At 53.5% G+C, this 19747-nt stretch overlaps 1 protein-coding gene across 5 annotated transcripts in view; it reads right to left on the bottom strand.

Annotated features, from left to right (window-relative positions):
• Window positions 1–1801: 1801 nt before the first annotated feature.
• Window positions 1802–19747, bottom strand: part of Rapgef3 (Rap guanine nucleotide exchange factor 3) — a 23425-nt gene continuing 5479 nt past the window's right edge. Inside the window, exons 3-29 of one of the 5 annotated variants that reach the window (XM_026400618.2) lie at window positions 18805–18858; window positions 18610–18716; window positions 18320–18441; window positions 17980–18148; window positions 17332–17416; window positions 16951–17011; window positions 16777–16853; window positions 16459–16605; window positions 15953–16065; window positions 15610–15698; window positions 15231–15309; window positions 14855–15014; window positions 14687–14769; window positions 11940–11979; window positions 9120–9201; window positions 8709–8855; window positions 7589–7660; window positions 6655–6752; window positions 6032–6157; window positions 5764–5945; window positions 5444–5534; window positions 5261–5311; window positions 4308–4395; window positions 3926–4038; window positions 3434–3488; window positions 3260–3331; window positions 1802–2428 (exon numbers count right to left, since the gene is read on the bottom strand). In XM_026400618.2, the coding sequence (XP_026256403.1) occupies window positions 2310–2428; window positions 3260–3331; window positions 3434–3488; window positions 3926–4038; window positions 4308–4395; window positions 5261–5311; window positions 5444–5534; window positions 5764–5945; window positions 6032–6157; window positions 6655–6752; window positions 7589–7660; window positions 8709–8855; window positions 9120–9201; window positions 11940–11979; window positions 14687–14769; window positions 14855–15014; window positions 15231–15309; window positions 15610–15698; window positions 15953–16065; window positions 16459–16605; window positions 16777–16853; window positions 16951–17011; window positions 17332–17416; window positions 17980–18148; window positions 18320–18441; window positions 18610–18716; window positions 18805–18858 (2682 nt within the window). In that variant the 3' untranslated portion in view covers window positions 1802–2309. Of the gene's footprint in view, window positions 2429–3259; window positions 3332–3433; window positions 3489–3925; window positions 4039–4307; window positions 4396–5260; window positions 5312–5443; window positions 5535–5763; window positions 5946–6031; window positions 6158–6654; window positions 6753–7588; window positions 7661–8708; window positions 8856–9119; window positions 9202–11939; window positions 11980–14686; window positions 14770–14854; window positions 15015–15230; window positions 15310–15609; window positions 15699–15952; window positions 16066–16458; window positions 16606–16776; window positions 16854–16950; window positions 17012–17331; window positions 17417–17979; window positions 18149–18319; window positions 18442–18609; window positions 18717–18804; window positions 18879–19747 lie in introns of all 5 variants that reach the window. The other 4 variants (XM_026400620.2, XM_026400623.2, XM_026400621.2 and 1 more) reach the window with 4 other exon arrangements.

The following is a 19747-nucleotide window of genomic DNA, read 5'->3' as shown; positions in this document are numbered from 1 at the left end:
GGAGAGAAGATGCTCAGGAGCAGCTGAGTCAGACTTGGCTGACTTGGCACATACACACACACACAGGTACAAGAATTACATTCTCTGCCCTGTTCTCCCAATGTACACACACACACACACACACACACACACACACACACACACACCCTGTTTTCCCTCCTTTTAGGAAATGGGTAATTTCAAGGATGGATCTCAGACCATACTCCCTCCCTCATTCTTCCCTCTGAATTCAGCCCCTGACCACTGTTTCCTGACAAGTCCCCTGCACGCAGCTCGGTGCCCTGTCTGAGAAGCTGAGGCAGCTCAGAGTTTCCAGAGTTGTTCAAGGTGGAAGGAAGACCCACCTGCAGCGCAGAAATTCTGTCAGGACATAGGTGGTGTGACTCAAGAAACTGGGGAAAGACAAAAGCCGGTCACAGAGTTGGACTGCTGTAGCATTGCCATGCTGGTCTCACCCTGGAGTCTGAGAGGATGGCAAAGAGCCATGGCTTGGTGACTGTCGTGGGCTTGGCTGAAACATGGACAGACAATGGGCTCAGAAGGGAAGGCTCCTGGTACTCCTGACTCACCGATGATGCCTGGTCCTCAAGTCACAACTGCTCAGCTGGGAAAGCTCCGGCGCCTATCAGCCTGCGTCCCTTCCTTCAGGCAAGGGAACTGGCTGGGTCACCTGTGCACTGGCTCCACCTCAGCAGTTACCTTGGACATCACCCAAGGTGATGATGCCCCTCTATGGGACTGTTCTCCACAGTCATTTCTGCCACAGAGGCAGGAGCTGCTGTTTTTCTTGTGCGTCATTAACAGACAGATGACAATCATCAGAGCCATCTTGCAGATGGAGAAGTGAAGGCAGAGAACTGTTAACTGAGTTAGATTCGTTAGAAATCCGAGGTATGATCCCTGCTGTGCTGCCTCCCCCATCAAGGACTCTGATCCTTTCTGGGAGCAGCTGGCATGTGTATCCATGACCTCAGGGCTGAAAGGAGGCTGGCCATGTGGAGGTCAGGAGGAGGCGGGGCATGTCAGCGTGTCCAGCCTGAGTCTGGGTGGCTGGATCTGCTGAGCAGGTTTGGGAGCCACACCAGCACCTCCTCTCCTGCTGCTGTGGGCCTGCTGCCTCAGAAGCCTACTCTGGGTCATCCTGGAGGCCTGAGTCTCTCTCGGGCCAGTGTGTCTCCTGCTGCCAGGCTCCAGGGCAGAGGGTAGGGTCCTTGCCTGGAGCTTCCTGGCATGGGTTCTGCCCCCCAGGCAGGTTCACAGGGGATGTGCTTTAGGGGAGGGAAGACAGGACGGAACTGAATGGAGCTTGCAAGGCCCTTCTCATCACTGATCATAAATCCTGATTTCTGGAAGACTGTTAGTCCTCAGAAGGGATCAGCTGTCCTCTGGAGCCTTTGCCCAGCATCTTCACTATCCCTAGCCACCAAGATGTGTTCAACGGCAGAGGACTGGGGATTGGAGTTCTGAGGAAGAGGGCAGAAGATGCTAGTTACATCTGGCCTATAGTCGTCTCTACCGTGGAGAATTGGAGGTTTCCCCTGACTGGCTGAGACAGAGCCTCTGGGCCTGGGAGGCACATCTGGGGAGCAGCCAGCCAGCCTGGAGCCCTGCTGTGGTCCCAGAGACCATGCAGGGGCAGTGGGGTTGCTGGCAGCCACTCTGGGAGCAAGCTCCTCCATACCTCCTTCCCAAGGGGCAGGGTCTGGCTTTCTCTGCCACACCCCCACACGCTGGCCTCGGAACACACATATCTTTGTTAATTTATGGGAACAATAAGGCTCCTCAGGGACCACCACTCCCAGCCAAACAGTCCTGCCCACACCCAGCTGTTTATCTCAGCTGCTGTGGAAAGAAAAGCAGGGCTCCCCGCCCCCATGCCACCAGGGCAAGGCCCCAACGCTGCCACACACATGCCATACATATACAGTCTCTCTCGGTTCACGGTGCAAACAAATGCCAGGGCCTGGAGATGGCTGGACAACAGAGCCGTGAGGACAGAAGCTGGAAGAGGCCTGGTGTGGAGAGCTCTCTATTGAACACAGAGTCCTGCCTCTGCCCGGCTCTCCCACCCACTCCCAGGGCCTCACTGTCCCCCATTCCTCAGCCTTGGGCCCCAGCGCAGATCCGCTCCGAGGTCCTCCTTAGCCACCGGTCATCACAGGGGACAGGTGCCTCCATGCTGCCCGCTCCAGGGCCTCGAGTTACTCCACGGAGAGCCCTGCCCAGCTGTGGCTGGCCTGCAGGCCTCTTGGCCCAGGCTTGCTCTGGCTTTCCCCGCAGGAAGTGCCTGCTCCAGCCTCAGCCCCTCCTCACGGCTCCAGCTCCCGGGAGAGGCGGGAGAGTTCCCGCTGGTTGTCGATGACCTTCAGCTGCTGGACATAAGCCCAGGTGCTGGCTGGACTCCGGGTACTCAGGGACTGCTCCGAGCCTGGTAGGGGGAGAGCTGTCAGGGAGGTACCACTGCCACTTCACAGAACCCACCCTGAGCCCCTCCACGGAGCTTTCCTGCGTCACTACCACCTGCCAGAGCTCGTCACCAGTGCCCAGGACTGCCACCCCTGCACACCCCCCTCAGATTTGGAGGACAAACGAAGACTACAGCTAAAAGTACAGTCTGAAAAAAATAGATTAAAGATTTCATACAGAATAATACCTCTTTACTAAGTTCAATGATATCTAAAACTAAAAAATATTTTGTCATTTTATATACACACACACACATATTCATATTTGATTTCAAAGGTGTGTGTATGAGAGAGAGATAAAGCTATTCTGAAAAACAATGAATGACTCAAAATTCAGGATACAGGTTACCTTGATTGGGGAGAGGCAAGAGGACGGGGTATGTAAGTCATCATTGATGATCTCACACTTGACTTGGGCCCAGAGGTACTCAACATATTATCAGAGTAAATGCATACATAAGACAAGGGGCAAGGATGGCACTGTCGTATGGACCATGGGTTATGATTGACCCCACTTAATGCAACTAGGGTCCAATCAAACAGAAGCAGGCTGGAGTCAAGGGCTTGGGTCCAGCTCCATCACGCCCACTCTGTCCTTCAGCAAGCTGTTTCAATGCTCCAGCTGTTTCCTCATGTTTAAGTGGGGACAACAGCATCGCCTGTCTTGCGGATGTTGTATAGAGGTCCCCATATCAGGAATACAAGGGCTTGGCTCTGTCCTGGCACATGGCCAGTGCCCAGAGAAGGTCCGCCATGCTAACCATGGTGAGCGTTCACCCCTGCCCCACGCTTACATGTGGAAATCCTCGATGCCTGGCTGTCCTCGTGAAAGTGGGACACTCGGCTTCTGAGTGGTGAGAGAGGCACTGGGTGGGTGAGAGGTAGGAGTCAGGGAGATGGGCCACGCCAGAGCCTTACAGGGACACGAGGTGGGGAGGGATCCCGCCCAGGGGAACCAGGCCTCTCACCAGTGCTGTGGCTTCGGCAGTGGTGCAGCATCCTCACGGCTCTGGCCATCATTCGCTGTGGGCAACACAAGGGCACGAGGTCAGGCCTGCAGGATGGCAGCCCGTCTTGCCCATGGGGAAGCTGGGAATCTGAGCTCCCTTTGAACTGGGTGTCCTTGGGACTAGTGGGTGGTAAGAGATGGGGTCTTGGCTGCTTCACCCTGGTACACCAGAGAAGGGACCGGGCAGAGGATGCAAGACAGCTCAGGAAGGGCGTAGAGAGAGGGGACTGGAAAGGGCTCTTGTATGTTTGAGGCTGATCCCCAGCAGCCCCCAATGGAGAGCAGGCCCCCCCCCAGTGGGCTGTGGAGTAAGGCAGGGGCTACTTAACAGGCATTCACATTTCTATTATTAATAACAAGTCTCAGGCACCTCCCAGGCTGCCCCTTCCTGGACCCATCATCATACACCCCAATCACGCCAGTGGCAGATGCCCACTCTGCCTGAACTCACCATCTTCTCAAAGTTGATGAGATTCTCCACTAGTGTATGGTTTCCCTCGTGGATGAAGGTCATGTCTGCAAAGGGATGGTTTTGCTTCTGGGTTCCCAGACTCCATTCCCCTCCTGTAGCCCAGGAAAGGGGAAGGGATAATAACGGGGAACCTGGCCTGTTCCACCCACATGGGCCTCGGCTTCTAGCTCCTCTCCAATCTGCAGCTCTTCCCAGGTTCCAGGGCCTCAGATCATGGCCCTCCAGCGTCACCCTATTTGCCTTTCTGTCTTAGCTCTTCTTCTGCCTGAGAGCTCCTAACCCACGCTCCCCGGGGCATCAACACAAGAGTGTTGGAAGGTCCCTGACGCCTGACTCAGGCACGAGGAGCCAGCCCCCTTACCTTTGAGGAGAAGAGGCATGAAGGGGATGACGGGAGGGGAGAGCTTGGTGAGGGCCAGTCGATACACTCGGTGGTTCCAAGAGGGGTCCTGATGCGGGGGAAGCCACAGAGAGAGTCCTGCACACCACAAGCCACAGCAACCCCCAACAAGAAAACATCCCACCCCACCCAGAAGGGGCAGAACTCCCATCCACATGGCCACAGCAAGAGGCTCCATGTGCAGCTTCTCCTTGGACCCAGATGCCACTGAGTGGCCCTCTGTGGCAGGCTGGAGGGGGCCTGAGGCCACTCACACTGCCAGTCTGCATGCAGGTGGCTTCCCAGTCTCCCACCGGCCCCCAAGGAACTTCATGGCTATTAGTCACAGGGCCCTGAGGGTTCTGGGAAAACTCTGTGTGTCTCTCTGGTGAGTAAATTCCTCTAAACCTCTTGAGCCCCATGAGGTGAATTGTTTTCTCAAGAGCTCTAGGGCTACGCCAATAATACCTTGGCTCCATTCTTTCCTGAACACTTCAAAACCCTCAAAAATTCCAGGAGGTGGAGAGTTCAGCCTCTCAATTTATTCCTTACCTGACCCTTGAGGGTCCTGCAGGGCCCTCTGTCCAGGCCTGGCTCACAGTGGGCACTTAGCACCAGGCCTACTTCCTGGGTCCTTGAACAAAAGACCTGGAGCCCAATGTCTCCCTGACACTCCCTCGCAACTAAGACCCAGGCCACCCCATACGCCCTGACCTGGTCTCCTATCCTACATACATTGAGTGGTGTGGCAAAGCACACAAACTCTACAACAACGCTACGTGCCCCATCCCTAGCCATCCTCCCAGACTCACAGACCAGGGGGAACTAGGCCCTAGGTCAGCATTAGGAACTCTGAAAGTGACTGAAGACAGGCAGAAAGGCTACTGAGAAGCCGACCAGGGTTTCTGAAGGAAGGAGCAGAGCCCAGCACTCACCAGCAGCCTCTCCAGGGCTGAGTATAACTTCCGGACTTTGTGGGGCAGTCGCTGTGGAGGAGAAGTGGGTGAGCTGCCACCCATGGGATGGGACTCTAAAAGTGAGAGCCCCACCCCCAACCAGGACTCCCAGGATAGGAAGGAGGCCTGACCTCAGGCCAGGGATCCTCCAGGGGTACCTACCTCCCAGGTGTGGGCCAGGCGACTGATGGCTGAGTTGCTAAGGCCAAACATGATGGCAAAGAAGGAATTGAGATTCTTTTGCTCCTTGAGGCTGTGAACAGAAGACCCAGAGACCTTCAGGGCAATCAGCCACACCCACAAGGCCCCCAAACAACAGCCAGGCCTGGGCCCAGGACCAAGCAGGCCAGCACTGCCTCTGCAGTGGGGTGGGAGGCAGAGCCTTTGGGGGACCCAGGAATACAAGGGATGACAAGATTCGGCAACACAGTGAGCAGGAAGGGGGCCTCAGGGCTCCGACCACACACCCAACAGACACTCACTGAGCCGCCAGCTTGATAAACTTCCTGAGCAGCTGGGCCCTCAGGCCGGGCACAGGGCAGAGACAGAGCTCCGTAGCCACCCAGTACTGCAGCTCATTGAAGCGGCGCATGAAGCGCTCCAGGTTGGCAGTGGTGACATCCCGCAGGTGCTGGGGGCCCAGTACATAGTGGATCAGCTCTACCTGGATGGGACAGAGAAGAGGTTCAGCGTATGCCAGGCCGGGCACCCCGCCACAACCTCTCCTCCCTGCAGCTCTGCCTCCTGCACCTGGTGGATACTGTTGAAGAGGTTCCAATCGTGGTCTGTCAGCTGGCCTGCCAGGTCCTTGGCGCTCACTGACTCCAGCCCCTCAGCAGAGCCCACAGTGGGTCCCAGCTGCTCTGGGTGTGGGGTCTGCAGGTAGGAGAGTGCTCAGGGGGTGCCTGAGGAATCCAGGGAGAGGGGTGGGGTGGGGAGAGAGGGCTTGGGGCAAAGACTCTGTGGCTTTGTTCAGAAAGACTGTGGGATAGGCAGGAGGACCGCAGGAAGTGGAGAGGGCTCTTTGGGATGTTGCAGCTACAGATTTTTGGGGCTTCCCAAGGAGGCGTCTTTCTGTCATTTTCCCCAATGCTGCAGCCCCTCTCTGTGGAGTTCCTGTTCCCAAGGGGTGCCCTGACTACGGCAGGTCCTCTTTCTCCTTGGGAGCTGCTCCCACTCAGCACTATCATCCCCCCAATATTTAAAATCTCCCCATCAGCCGAAGCCCCCTCCTTCCTCTTCCCGCTGAAGACCTACCAGCAACCAGAGCGAGACCCCTCCTTCTTTTCCCTAAGGCCCTCCCACAGAACCCACCCCTTCCACCCCCAAAACAGAGTTCCTCCCTAAGCTCTGGCTCCCTGCCTGGTCCCTACCAGCTCATGCACTTCCTGTGGGTCGACAACAAAGAGCCGCTCGTTGAGCCCCAGGGATGTGGCCACACCGCGGGCATCTGGCTGCAGGCCAACGGCATCTGCAAAGACAGCAGAGGCTGCGCTGAGTGGGGGCAGGGAGGGAGGCCCCACAGAAGCCTGCTGGGGAGCTTCCTTCTCCCCACAGCGGCTAAAGCAGGGCATGTCGTTAATGCACAGGTGCACGTGCCTTCTCTCCACACCACCCTGGCAGAACGCCCAAGGAGGCAACAAAGAGACTCGTCCAGACAGGCTGACCTTGGGCAAGGTTTCAACTTCCCTGGGCCTCAGTTTACTCCTCTGTAAAATGGAGACAATAAGACTTGCCAAGTCAAATGAGTTGACTTATGTAAATATGGCTGTAAGTAGGTAATACAGATAAAAATCCCGTTGAAAATTGGAAAATGTCATATATGTCTTGGCGTTGACTTTTTAAATTACATTTATTTATTTATCTATTTATTTATTTATATGCAGTGCTAAGGATTGAACTCAGTGCCCCACACATGCTAGGCAAGCACTCCGCCGCTGAGCTACACTACTGGCCCTTGGCCTTGATTTTATCAGCTCCTTGTGGACTGGGACTGTATTTTTAGTCATGTTTGAGTCTTCAGTCCCTAGACCACCAAAGTAAAGAAGACTTTGTGTGCAAGGAAAACGTTAGCTCTTCTTATATTTATTGTTCTCATTTGTTTTACATTTCTTTTTGTGTATAGCTTTATAATTACATAATATTGATGAGATGATAAGTACATATAATTTATAAACAAATGTATACTCAATGGGAGATTGGTAATAAAATGTTGGTTACTGACATGGGCGTCAATCAGTGGTCTAAAATGTGCCTGGCACATAGTAGGGTCTCAATAAATGTGGACTTTGGGAAATTGCAACTCACCAGGTGGCCACCAGAGGGCAGTGCTTCCCAGAGCAGAGCACACAGGTGACCTCATTGGTCTTTCCTCACTTCCTAAAGGGAGAAGGCTTTTCTCATCTCCACCCCTTACCATTATTCCCTGACTGCCCCAATTCCTATCACCCTGGGCTCTGGCTGTCTGTTCTGGGATGCACCTTTCACAGAGAACAGTGTTTTTCAATGTCCCAAGTTCTCCAATGGCAGGTCACGGTAATCCTCATGCCACCATAGACTAGATATCGACTTTGCCAGGCCCCCTGCTGCTTGCTCCACACACATTACCTCTAGTTTAATACCCACCACAATACCAATTGATAGGTACAATAATAGTGCCCATTTGACAGACAAGAAAATGGAGGTTCAGAGAGGTGAAGCAACTTGCCCAGTTAGCAGTTGATCTGGGATTCCAACCCAGACATGGCATCGGGCCTACACTCTTAACCATCCAGCTGATCTGTCTTATCTGCCCATGGTACCTCTTACTCCATTGCTGACCCTCAAGAATATCTGCTGAATGTCTAAACGAACGAGGACTACCTAAGTCCAAAGGCCAGCTACCTTCTCACTGTATGAGCTTGGGAGAAACCACTGAGTTCCCTTGACCTTCAGTTTCCCTGTCTAAATATAGGATAAGGACCTATCACAGGCTTGCAATTAGGAGTAAATGAATAAATACATGAGAATGAGAACACTAGCAGCCAATACTCCTGTGGTGCTGACAGTATGCCACAGACCATCCTGAACACTTTATAGATGAGCTCATTGGATCCTCACAGTCACTCTAGGAGGCAAGAACTCTTATTATCCCCATTTACAGATGATGAGATTGATCACAGAGAGTTTAAGTGCCCTGCTCCAGGACACGCCGCTAGTGAGCTGAAGGTCTAGTATCAGTCGCAGGCAGCGGGCTCCAGAGTTCCTGCTCCTGAGCATTCCGTGCAAAGCAGAGAAGAGGGGAAAGAGATGAGATGAACCTCTGGAAATGCAGCCGTCACTAACCCTGACGGCGATGGTAAGATGATGATGATCTTAATTCGGAAAATCTGGACATAGATCTGAGGGGGACCCCCCCCGCCTTGAGGTCCCTCCAGAGACAACTCACCACCTGCAGAATTGACCTTCACCAGCACCTGCCCCTTGGTCCAGCCGTCCTTCTGGGCCAATGCTGCCATCACCTCTCTCACAGAGGCTGTCACAGGTAGCTGCAGGGTCAGCACGGAATGGTCCGGGCGGCAAATGTCATAGGGGACTAGAGAGGAGGATGGGGCTGAGCTGTGGGAGGGGTCGCCTCATCCCCCCCCCCAGGAGGGAGAAGGCAGCAATTGCCTGGGTGGGAGGGACCCCAGGGGTGGGGAAGGGCAAGTGAGGGAGAACACGGTGGGCAAGCTGAGTGTGTGGAGTCCAGGAGGCGGATGTGCCAGGCAGCCTGGAACCCCCTCAACCCAGGCACCCTGAGGTCGAGGAGAAGGGAGGCAGAGACACTGGGGGCAGATGTCAGGCTCAGATCACCAACCTTTGTCCCCAGCTCGAATGGCACAGTTGCTACTGGGGAGCGGCTCTTCCTGGCTGGGGAGCCAAGCAGGCATATTCCGAGCCTGGAAGGAACAGAAAGTCAGGCTTAGAGGACACTAGGAAAGAGTAGTGGGGAGGGGACAGCGAAGGGTGTCACTGGGAGCAGGAATGACAACACACACCACCAGAGGGGTCTGCTTGTCACATTAACCTGAGCCCAGATAAGGCCCTGGGGCTCCAGAGAAAAGACAAAACAGGTCTCAGGGTGGACATGTGTGTGCCTTACACACTGTAAGTTCTTCCCTCTCTGGCAAACAGGTCAGACTGGGCTGGGGCTGGGGCTCAGTGGTGGAGTGCTTGCCTAGCCTGTGTAAGGCCCTGAGTTCGATCCTCAGCACCACATAAAAAATTAAATAAAGTTATCGTGTTCATCTACAACTAAAAATATTTTTTAAATGTAGCTCTAGAGCTTTTCCAAGATGGAAAGACCTCAGCAATTGACCCTACTTTCTCTTCCTTTCCCTTCTTCAGCTGCCATCTGCCATGAACTAGGCATTGTTCTAAGTATTCTCCACAGTCCTTTAACAAAAGCCTTATTCTCATTTTGGATGAGACAATTGAGGCTCAGAGGGGTTAAGTAACATGTCCAAGGCCACACAGCTGCTGCAGTGGCAGAGTTGGAATCCTGACTTGCCCCTTCCTCCCTCTGTGCTCTCGTCTCCTATCTCTGCGTCACCTCCCCGTCAAGCCCTGTGGCAGGCCCACCGTGGGCTGCTACTACTAGGGAACTTCTGCTGATGGAGCTTGCCTGACATGGGTTCCTTTTCCCACCCCTGACTGCTTTTCCCAACTCTGGCACTAACTCTTCCTCCTCCCAGCTCCAAGGTTCAGATTTCTGTCCACTGCTCTTCCCTGGGCTTCCTCTCAGCCCCTGACGCCTGCTGCATATGGATGACACAACACACTGCCACCAGGGCTGGACTCTCCCGGGCCCTGGTCTGGAAACCTCCCACACTGCTCCACAACCATGATCCGCTGCCCCAACCTCACCCCCCCCCCATGGCATCCCCTCGCCTGGGATCTTGTCAATCCTGGCTCGTACCCCTCTGTCCTCTGCACTGATCCTAGGACAAAGACCACGCCCATTACCATGGCCCAGGGAGTCCCTCAGGCTCCGGCTTCTGCTTCTCCAGCCTCCCCTGCTGTCCCTGCTCTGCCTCCCTCCTCCAGGGCCACCTTGGGTCCTCTTTCTCCTCGACTCTCAGCCTTTGCAGCTCTCAGCTTCAAGAGTCACTTCTCCGAGGGCCCTTTCCCTAATCCTGGACACTCATTCAGCTCTTCCCCATCTCTGCCTTCAGAGACTTCAGTCTCTGTCTTTCTACATCATGAGGTTGTTTCTCGGTTCTGCCCTCACCCGACTGTGAGCCCCGGGGCCCACACCACCTCAATGGCAGCCAGCACAGTGCCTGGTGCTGGGAGTGTGAGGCAGTTCCTAAAGGCCAGCCAGGAGTCGGGCAGAGCATGAACACAGAGGAAGCAGAGGCAGAGACCCCCATCGTAAGGCTGACGTTCCCCTGGGATGCGATAGGTTAACCGGCAACAGGTAAGTAACAAATAAAGGGATTGCACAAGGTAGTGTGCCCCAAAGAAAATCCTACAGGACACCTTGCGGGCACAGGAAAGGGAAGGAGTGCTCCGGGCAGGGAAATGGGAGGGGCCCTCTCGGTGAACTCCACGTTTTTGGCTGAGATTTGAAAGAGAAGGATCCATTTAGGTCAAGAGTCAAAGAACGTTCCAGGCAGGGGAGTCTACAAAGGCCCTGAGGTGAGACCAAGGGAAGAGGAGGCAAGCCAACAGGCATGGTGGTGCACGCCTGTAATCCCAGTGACTCAGAAGGCTGAGGCAGGAGGATCACACGTTTGAGACTAGCCTCAGCAATTGAGTGAGGCCCTAAGCAACTTAGTAAGACTCTGTCTCAAAATTTAAAAATATATATATATATATTTTTAAAAAGGGCTGGGGATAGAACTCAGAGGTAAAGTGTGATTGGGTTCAATCCCCAGTAAACCCCCCCCCCAAAAAAAAGAGAAGGAGGCAGAAGAAGCCTGAAGGAAGCAGGTGGGTGGGACAGATGAGATGGGGCAGGTGAGGCCAGGCAACTTTTCCAGCCCTTTTCCCACTACTCTTCAACAGCATCTCAGCTCCAGTCACACTGTATGCCCCTCTGCTCCCCCATCCACAGTGAGAATGACATTGACCACCTCTTCTTCCTGGGGAGGCAGTGTCACCTTCCTCTGGGCTCCCGTAGCCCTGGGTACCAGGAACCTTAGGGCCTCAGGGGCGAACTTCAGCCATCACATAGCATCAACCACGAGCGTGAATAATCTCTCAAAGGAAAAAAAAGCCCCTCAGAGCCCAGCGTGATGGTCCACGCCTGTAATTCCAGTGGCTCGGGAGGCTGAGGCCGGAGGAACATGAGTTCAAAGCCAGCCTCAGCAACTTAGCGAGGAGACTCTGTCTCCAAGTAAAAAAATAAAAAAGGACTGGGGATGTGGCTCAGTGGTTCAGTGTCTCTGGGTTCAATCCCCAGTACCCTAAAAAAAAGCCCCTCAGAGTGGTAGGGGGGTGCCTCCTTATAACTCAGTGTCTCCCCAGCAGGGCCCAGCTTGGGTGCCACACACAGCAAGGGCCTCGGGAATGTCCATCACAGACTCAAGGGCTTGTCTGTGGGTGGGGAACCCTCCCACATGGGCCCCTCCAGGTGAGGGAGCTGGATGGGCAGAGGGAAGAAGGGGGAGCCCTGCTGAGACCAGGCAGGTACCTTCATCATAGGAGAAGCGTTCCCACAACCATTTTCCAACCTGTGGAGAGAAAGAGAGAAGGAAGGTGAGAGAGAGGCAAGGCATTCCTGGGGACAGGGAGCCTGGCAGAGTCAGAAGCAGACTGTCCCAGGCTCTGGACTCCACCCCTCCCCCACCAGCAGCTCAGAGGGAAGTGCGTCTCTATGAGTAGCCCAGAGTGGGTCAAAATGGACTTGACAATCATGAAATTCATATGGAAAAACAAAAGACCCAGAATAGCAAAAGCAATTCTAAGCAGGAAGTGTGAATCTGGAGGTATAGCGATACCAGACTTCAAACTATATTACAGAGCAATAGTAACAAAAACAGCATGGTACTGGTACCAAAACAGGCGGGTGGACCAATGGTACAGAATAGAGGACACAGAGACTAATCCACAAAATTACAACTATCTTATATTCGATAAAGGGGCTAAAAGCATGCAATGGAGGAAGGATAGCATCTTCAACAAATGGTGCTGGGAAAACTGGAAATCCATATGCAACAAAATGAATCTGAATCCCTTTCTCTCGCCATGCACAAAAGTTAACTCAAAATGGATCAAGGAGCTTGATATCAAATCAGAGACTCTGCGTCTGATAGAAGAAAAAGTTGGCTCCGATCTACATATTATGGGGTCAGGCTCCAAATTCCTTAATAGGACACCCATAGCACAAGAGTTAAAAACAAGAATCAACAAATGGGACTTACTCAAACTTAAAAGTTTTTTCTCAGCAAGAGAAACAATAAGAGAGGTCAATAGGGAGCCTACATCCTGGGAACAAATCTTTACTCCTCACACTTCAGACAGAGCCCTAATATCCAGAGTATACAAAGAACTCAAAAAATTAGACAATAAGATAACAAATAACCCAATCAACAAATGGGCCAAGGACCTGAACAGACACTTCTCAGAGGAGGACATACAATCAATCAACAAGTACATGAAAAAATGCTCACCATCTCTAGCAGTCAGAGAAATGCAAATCAAAACCACCCTAAGATACCATCTCACTCCAGTAAGATTGGCAGCCATTATGAAGTCAAACAACAACAAGTGCTGGTGAGGATGTGGGGAAAAGGGTACACTTGTACATTGCTGGTGGGACTGCAAATTGGTGCGGCCAATTTGGAAAGCAGTTTGGAGATTCCTGGGAAAGCTGGGAATGGAACCACCATTTGACCCAGCTATTGCCCTTCTCGGACTATTCCCTGAAGACCTTAAAAGAGCATGCTACAGGGATGCTGCCACATCGATGTTCATAGCAGCACAATTCACAATAGCTAGACTGTGGAACCAACTTAGATGCCCTTCAATAGATGATTGGATTAAAAATATGGCATTTATACACAATGGAGTATTACTCAGCACTAAAAAATGACAAAATCATGGAATTTGCAGGGAAATGGATGGCATTAGAGCAGATTATGCTAAGTGAAGCTGGCCAATCCCTAAAAAACAAATGCCAAATGTCTTCTTTGATATAAGGAGAGCAACTAAAAACAGAGCAGGGAGGAAGAGCATGAGAAAAAGATTAACATTAAACAGGGACGAGAGGTGGGAGGGAAAGGGAGAGAGAAGGGAAATTGCATGGAAATGGAAGGAGACCCTCATTGTTATACAAAATTACATATAAGAGGATGTGAGGGGAAAGGGGAAAAAAATCAAGGGAGAGAAATGAAATACAGTAGATGGGGTAGAGAGAGAAGATGGGAGGGGAGGGGAGGGGGGATAGTAGAGGACAGGAAAGGGCAGCAGAATATAACATACACTAGCATAGCAATATGTAAAAACGTGGATGTGTAACCGATGTGATTCTGCAATCTGTATACGGGGTAAAAATGGGAGTTCATAACCCACTTGAATCTAATGTATGAAATATGATATGTCAAGAGCTTTGTAATGTTTTGAACAACCAATAAAAAAAAAAAGAAAGAAAGTAGCAACAGGAAGTCTTAAAAAAAGGGCTTAAAATCAGAACCCTGGATTCTGTGACTTTTTCAGTCCAGCCGGGAAAGGAGGAGGAAAACTAGAGGGAGACTCAGGCCCAGGGCTCCAGATGGAGCCCTGTTTCAAGTGAGCTCTCACCCACCCACCAACCCTAGCCATCCATGGGAACATCTGGGAAATTTACCAGGCGGGGCTGGTGAGGCCGGGCACTGAGGGGTAATAAATGTGTACCGAACAGAGGAAGTGAGAACTACAGGTGCACGCTGGGCAGAAGGAGCAAATGAAGAATTGCATGTCGCTTGAGAACGGATGGTGAGCTGCTGAACAGCAGAGTGACTGACAAGAACAACTAATTGAAGCTGGGCGCAGTGGCCTGTAATCCTAGCAGCTCAGGAGGCTGAGACAGGAGGATGGCAAGTTCAAAGCCAGCCTAGCCTCAGCCATGGAGAAGCACTTAGCAACTCAGTGAGACCCTGTCTCAAAATAAAATACAAAATAGGGCTGGGGATGTGGCTCAGTGGTTGAGTGCCCCTGAGTTCAATCCCTGATACCAAATAAATAAATAAATAAAAATGAAAAAGGGTTGGGGATGTGGCCACTAGGTTCGATCTCCAGTATTAAAAAAAAAAAAAAAAAAAAAAAAAAAAAGAACAAGTAATTGAAGTTAGTGGTGCTGCCTGGACTTCAAAATCCAGGTGCTCGCCCAGAGTGTTCACTCCCAGTTCCCATTGCAATGCCAGGTATGAACAGGACAAAGTAAATTAAGTCAAAGGGCACCTGTGGTGTCGCCGCCTCTCTGGCCACTGCTCCCTCAGCAGGTTGCTAAGTCGGGCGTCCCTGCTCACCAGGTCTGAGAGTTTCTGTAAAGAATCAAGATTCCCTAAGATGGCTGTAGCTGCGCCAACCCTGAGCAGCTTGGCTAGTCCTTGCCTCACGCCCAGGTACCTGGAAGAAGCTGGTGGCCACAGGGTCTGTGTGGAGCATGGGGCCATAGAGGGCCACCCACTGGCTGACTAGACGCAGAATCTGCTGCCTCTTATTGCAGATGTAAGTGCTGCGCTCCTGCTCGCTGCCTCCCGCAGGCTCTGCGGGCTCCACGTGGAAGGTGGGCACCGGTCAAGGGAACCAGAACTGGCAGGCAGGACCACCCACCACACCTGAGGCAAAGGAGCGGCAGGATGCCCAGGGTCCACCCACAAGCTGGGCCTGGCGTGAGGCTGGTGCTGGGGGTTCACCGCAGCCAAGCTGATGGGGAGCTCATCCCTCAGCTCCACGCACCATCCCACCCTCGACACACATCACCCTGGGGCTGGAAGGATATTGGTGCAGGAGGGCAGCGCAGAGCTGGGCGCTGGGCATGAAGACGCTGTGGGTCAGGAGGAAGTCACTGAGGAATGTCTCTGTTGGACAGGTAGGGGGACACGAGGAGCTTCAGAGGCCAAGTCCACCGATCACAGGTGTGCGCACAGCTGGAGCCTCCCGTCCCCAAGTTCCAGCACTGGCAAGGTACCCGCAATGCCCAGCCGCGGAGACAGCACTCTCCGCCCAAGCCAAGAGCGTGGGGAAGAGGACTTCCTGCCGACTGGCTGCGTGGAACGATCCTGCTCCCAGTCAGGTCAGATGCTAGGTGCCTGGCCCTCTCCCAGGCTGCGCTGACCACCCCGTGAGTCAGAGAATAGGCAGGGTGTCTCCTGCCCTACCTGTTGGGTCATGAGCACTGGAATCCGGCCGCATGGCTTCTAAGAGAAGTTCTAGGATCTTCTCTGGGGTGCCCGACATCACTGTGTACCTAGCAGACACGGCTCATCTATAGTGCTCTTGTGCCACTCCTCTCCATTCCCACACCCAGGACAGACATCCGTAATAAATCATATGACTCTTCTTAATGTACCAACCCTGTCCCACCTTGGGATGCGGGTGGGGCTGATTCAGGGGCTACAACCTAGTCCCTTGATACTTCCCCACTCCCAGGGGCAGGAGGGCAGGGATATGACACAGGGAAAGGGGAGAAGTGTGGAGAGGGCACCACAGTGCTTCTGTTACCGGTTCCTGCCAGGGGTCGGGGGGCGAGAAGGGCCAGTGCCCTGAGAGGTTCTCTCCAACACCAACACTACTTTGCCGTGTTCTTCCAGCCTCATGGTCTTTGCTTCCACATCCTGGAAATAACACAACCAGAGCTCCTCTCTGGACCCCCACCTCCACCTCCTCCCTCCAGACCCCAAGCCCAGGAAGTTCCCACAAGGCCCCTCAGCTGCCCAGCCCCCAGCCTGAACCCCCTCCTCCACCCCTTTCCTCTGTGGGCCCTGCTTCTCATGGCACAGCCTTCCCTGGCACCCTAGTCTCCCACCTGTGCACCCACCACTCCTCTGGCCTCCCACATCAAGCCTGAGGTCTCGCCGAGCTCCTCAGCAGGCCATGGGCATTCACCTTCTCACATATACCTGAGGTCCCCACTCCCAGTCCCATATCCCAGCATCTCCTTGTAGGCTCTCTCTGGTCCCTACCCTAGGCCTCTGTCCCCTGCTTTCCCCACCCCCCCATATTGGCACCTTGACAATGCGGTTGAAATCCTGCTTGTCCACACGTAGAAAGTGACAGTTATCTTCTCTCAGGATGATGGTGGCCGCCCGGGGTGCATCATTTACCAGAGCCAACTGTCCAAAGTCATCTCCCTCATGCAGTGTGGTCACCAGCCCCTGTAGCCAGGTCTCAGTCACAGCCCACCCCACTCCCAGCCCTTGGGACAGACCCAGAAAGGAGACATGGGGAATCAGCAGCCTTGGGACTTGCAAAGACATGGCCCACAGGACAGGGACCTAGGAATAGTCACAACCAGGATGCTGAGGTGGTCAGCAGGGAGGACTCACCTTGCCATGGGTCACCACGTTGACAGACCCCTTCCAGATAATGTACCATGAGGTGCCTTTGTCCCCCTGGCTGAACACTGACAGAGGCACAAGTCAGACACAGCCTCTTCTGTCACCCACCACTCCTCCATGGCTCCTGCCCCCGTCCAGGTCCCTGTGCCCAGCCTGACTTACACACGGTGCCTGCCTTGCTATGTGGTTCAAAGAGCAGAACTGCTGCTAATTCCCGCTTCACCTATGAGTAGGGAGAAGAGGGTCAGTGGGGGCAAGCTCAGGTGGAGGGTCAGGCTCAGGGAGAGGTGAGTACTGGGTGACAAATGTGGCCAGGCCTCCACTCATCCCTGGGATACAGTAGGAGATACAGTACGGAGAAGAAATGACCAAGAGAGACGAGAGTATATTCAGACTGAAGGCTGGGACCAGAAATTAGACCGAAAACCAAGCCACAGACAGAGGAGAGCAGGCTGTCCCCTGGCCAAGCAGTGGAAGTCACAGAAGAGGAGATTCTGGGGAAAGGGCTGGCCCAGCGGGACAGACTCAGGGAGGTGGACTGACCGAGTTGGAGAGGTGGGCCACGGCCTTGATGTGCAGGAGCTCCTCGAAGATAAGTTCTAACTCCTCGTCTGTGCGCTGACCTGGGCTGCGGGCACAGGAGTGACAGGAACACAGGCTGAACTGTGGCCCAGGGCCAAGAAGGGAAGTCACCCCACCCAGGCAGCTTGCTTGCAGGGCCAGATGGCACCTCCGTCATGATCGTTATCAATAACGGGCTAACCTTGGCGGAGTGTGCCCCAGGTGCCGGACACCGTGCTAAGCACCTTACACGCGTAATTTCATTCTGTCCTCATAACAGCCCTGTGACGTGAATACTGTTATCCTCTCTTGACAGAAGAGGAAGCTGGCATCGAGAGGCCTGAGGCCACTTAGCTAGTAGCTGGCCAAGCTGGAATTTGAACCCCAACCTGCCTGCAGATATCAAAGCCCACCCTCCCTCAGCCATGACTGCGTCTCAGAGTGGGACGGGTCCTCCAGAGATCCTCTGGCATCGAGAGAGAAAGAAATAAGGTAAGCGGGGGTGTCTCAAGATCAAACAGCAAGTTCATGGCAGAATGTGGGTCAGAGCTCAGAGATGAACCTGAGAGCCTTTGGGGTCTGAATGCAGTGTGGGTCCTGGCATTGGGGGGTGCAGGGCTCCCGACTTACGGCTTTCGAAGTGCTACAGTGAGCAGGGCATCGGGCCCCCGCTGGGAGAGCAGCGCCATGGCCTCCACCAACTCCTCCTCCATCTCATGAGCTCCTGTAGGCTCCGGCTCTGGCCCAGGGAACCGGTAAAACTGGGCATCTCGGTCCTGGAAGGTCCAGTCGTGTTTCACTGGGGAGCCGAGGCCCAAGCATGGGGAAGGAGAAGAAATTGAGGCCATGTAGGTATGAGGTCCACACGTTGATGCCAGCCTCCTCTGTAATCCCCACTGGTGCCTGATCCCCAGGTCTGCCCTGTCCCCTTTCACCAGCCCTAGATGCCCTGTCCTAGGCTCAAGCTCACCATGGCAGAGGGCACCTTCATCCAGCAGCACCTGGCAGATGCCCACAGCCTGGCTCCGAGAGTGGACCCCAAGCCCCAGGGCCAAGACCCAGTCCACCAGCTCCCGACCAGAACAGCACTGCCTGTGGGAAGTGGAAGGAGACCAGAAAATCAGATGGAAGGCCAGGTCGGGGGCTCTCCATCCAGGCAGGCACCATTGGAGGCCCAAGCCTAGGGCTTCTCCCAGAAGCAGGGGTAGGAATAAAGTAGGAAAGGAGAGAAAATCGCAGGCAGGCAGGGCCTCCACTCACCGGTAGAGCCTGAGATGATACTTTCGGTCACGGATGAGGGTGGGGCAGGTGGCCAGGAGATGTCGGTGCAGGTGCTTTCCAGCCCTGAGCACCCGCTCCGTGGAAGCCTTGGAGGGAGGAAGGGCATGACAGCCTCAGGCCCTGAACCCCTCAGCTGGTGGCCCTCTTCCAGTTCTGCCCCTCCCCCACTCATACCTGCTCCAGGCTCACACTGAAATCCAGGGACTCCTCGCTGTTGGTGAGCGGCGTCTGAGGGCAGTGGGGAGAGTCTGTGGGTCAGTGCAAGACTTTCAAACAGCTCTGGAGCCCCTCACTGCTCCCCTAGCTCCCACCCTTGCCCCGTCCCCAGCCCCAGATGCATTCAGTTAGCCCTCATGCAACAATTAAACATTTGCTGCACACCTTGTGCACCAGGAATCACCTCTTCCCACACTGCCACCCCTATCACTAGACCCTTTTCTTTCTTGCACACCCAAGCACTGTGATCCTACTGATGAGACCCCAAGATCTCCATTCTGAGCTGGGTGTGGTGGTGCACACCTATAATCCCAGCAGCTCAGGAGGCCGAGACAAGAAGAAAACAAGTTCAAGACCAGTCTCAGCAACTTAGCTAGGCCCTTAGCAGCTTAGTGAGACCCTGTCTCAACAAAACAAAACAAAACAAACGATGCTATATAGAGGAAGGAGCAATAGAGCTGGAAGAGCATAAGGATGTGATATAAGAAGACATGAGACTGGATGGGACAGGAGCAGCTCAGGGGACCTAGGAACAAATTTTTTAGCTGTAGCTGCAGGCTGATCCCAAGCCCTGGTTCTTTGCCCAACCACAGGATAGTGGGCAGGTTTTATGCTTTCTGTGGGCTTTGGTTCAGCATAGTCATTAAAAACAGAAACCCCCATGCCAAACTGTTGGATTCAAATTCCTACTCCTCCATTCACAGGTGGTGTGATCTTGAACAAGTGATTTACCCTCTCCCTGCCTCAGTTTCCTTATGTATAAAGTCTATAAAGCACAAATATTACCAGTGTATAAGCCTTTGGAAGGATTACATGAGTTAATACATATTGAATGTTGAAGCCATTGTCTGGTATGTAATTGTGTATACATGTTAGCTATTATTATTCATCTGTGAAGCAC

Source organism: Urocitellus parryii, chromosome 5, assembly GCF_045843805.1.
Source record: "Urocitellus parryii isolate mUroPar1 chromosome 5, mUroPar1.hap1, whole genome shotgun sequence".
NCBI lineage: Eukaryota > Metazoa > Chordata > Mammalia > Rodentia > Sciuridae > Urocitellus > Urocitellus parryii.
The sequence above is the reverse complement of the archived record's forward strand: the minus strand, read 5'-3'. Positions and strand labels throughout refer to the sequence as shown.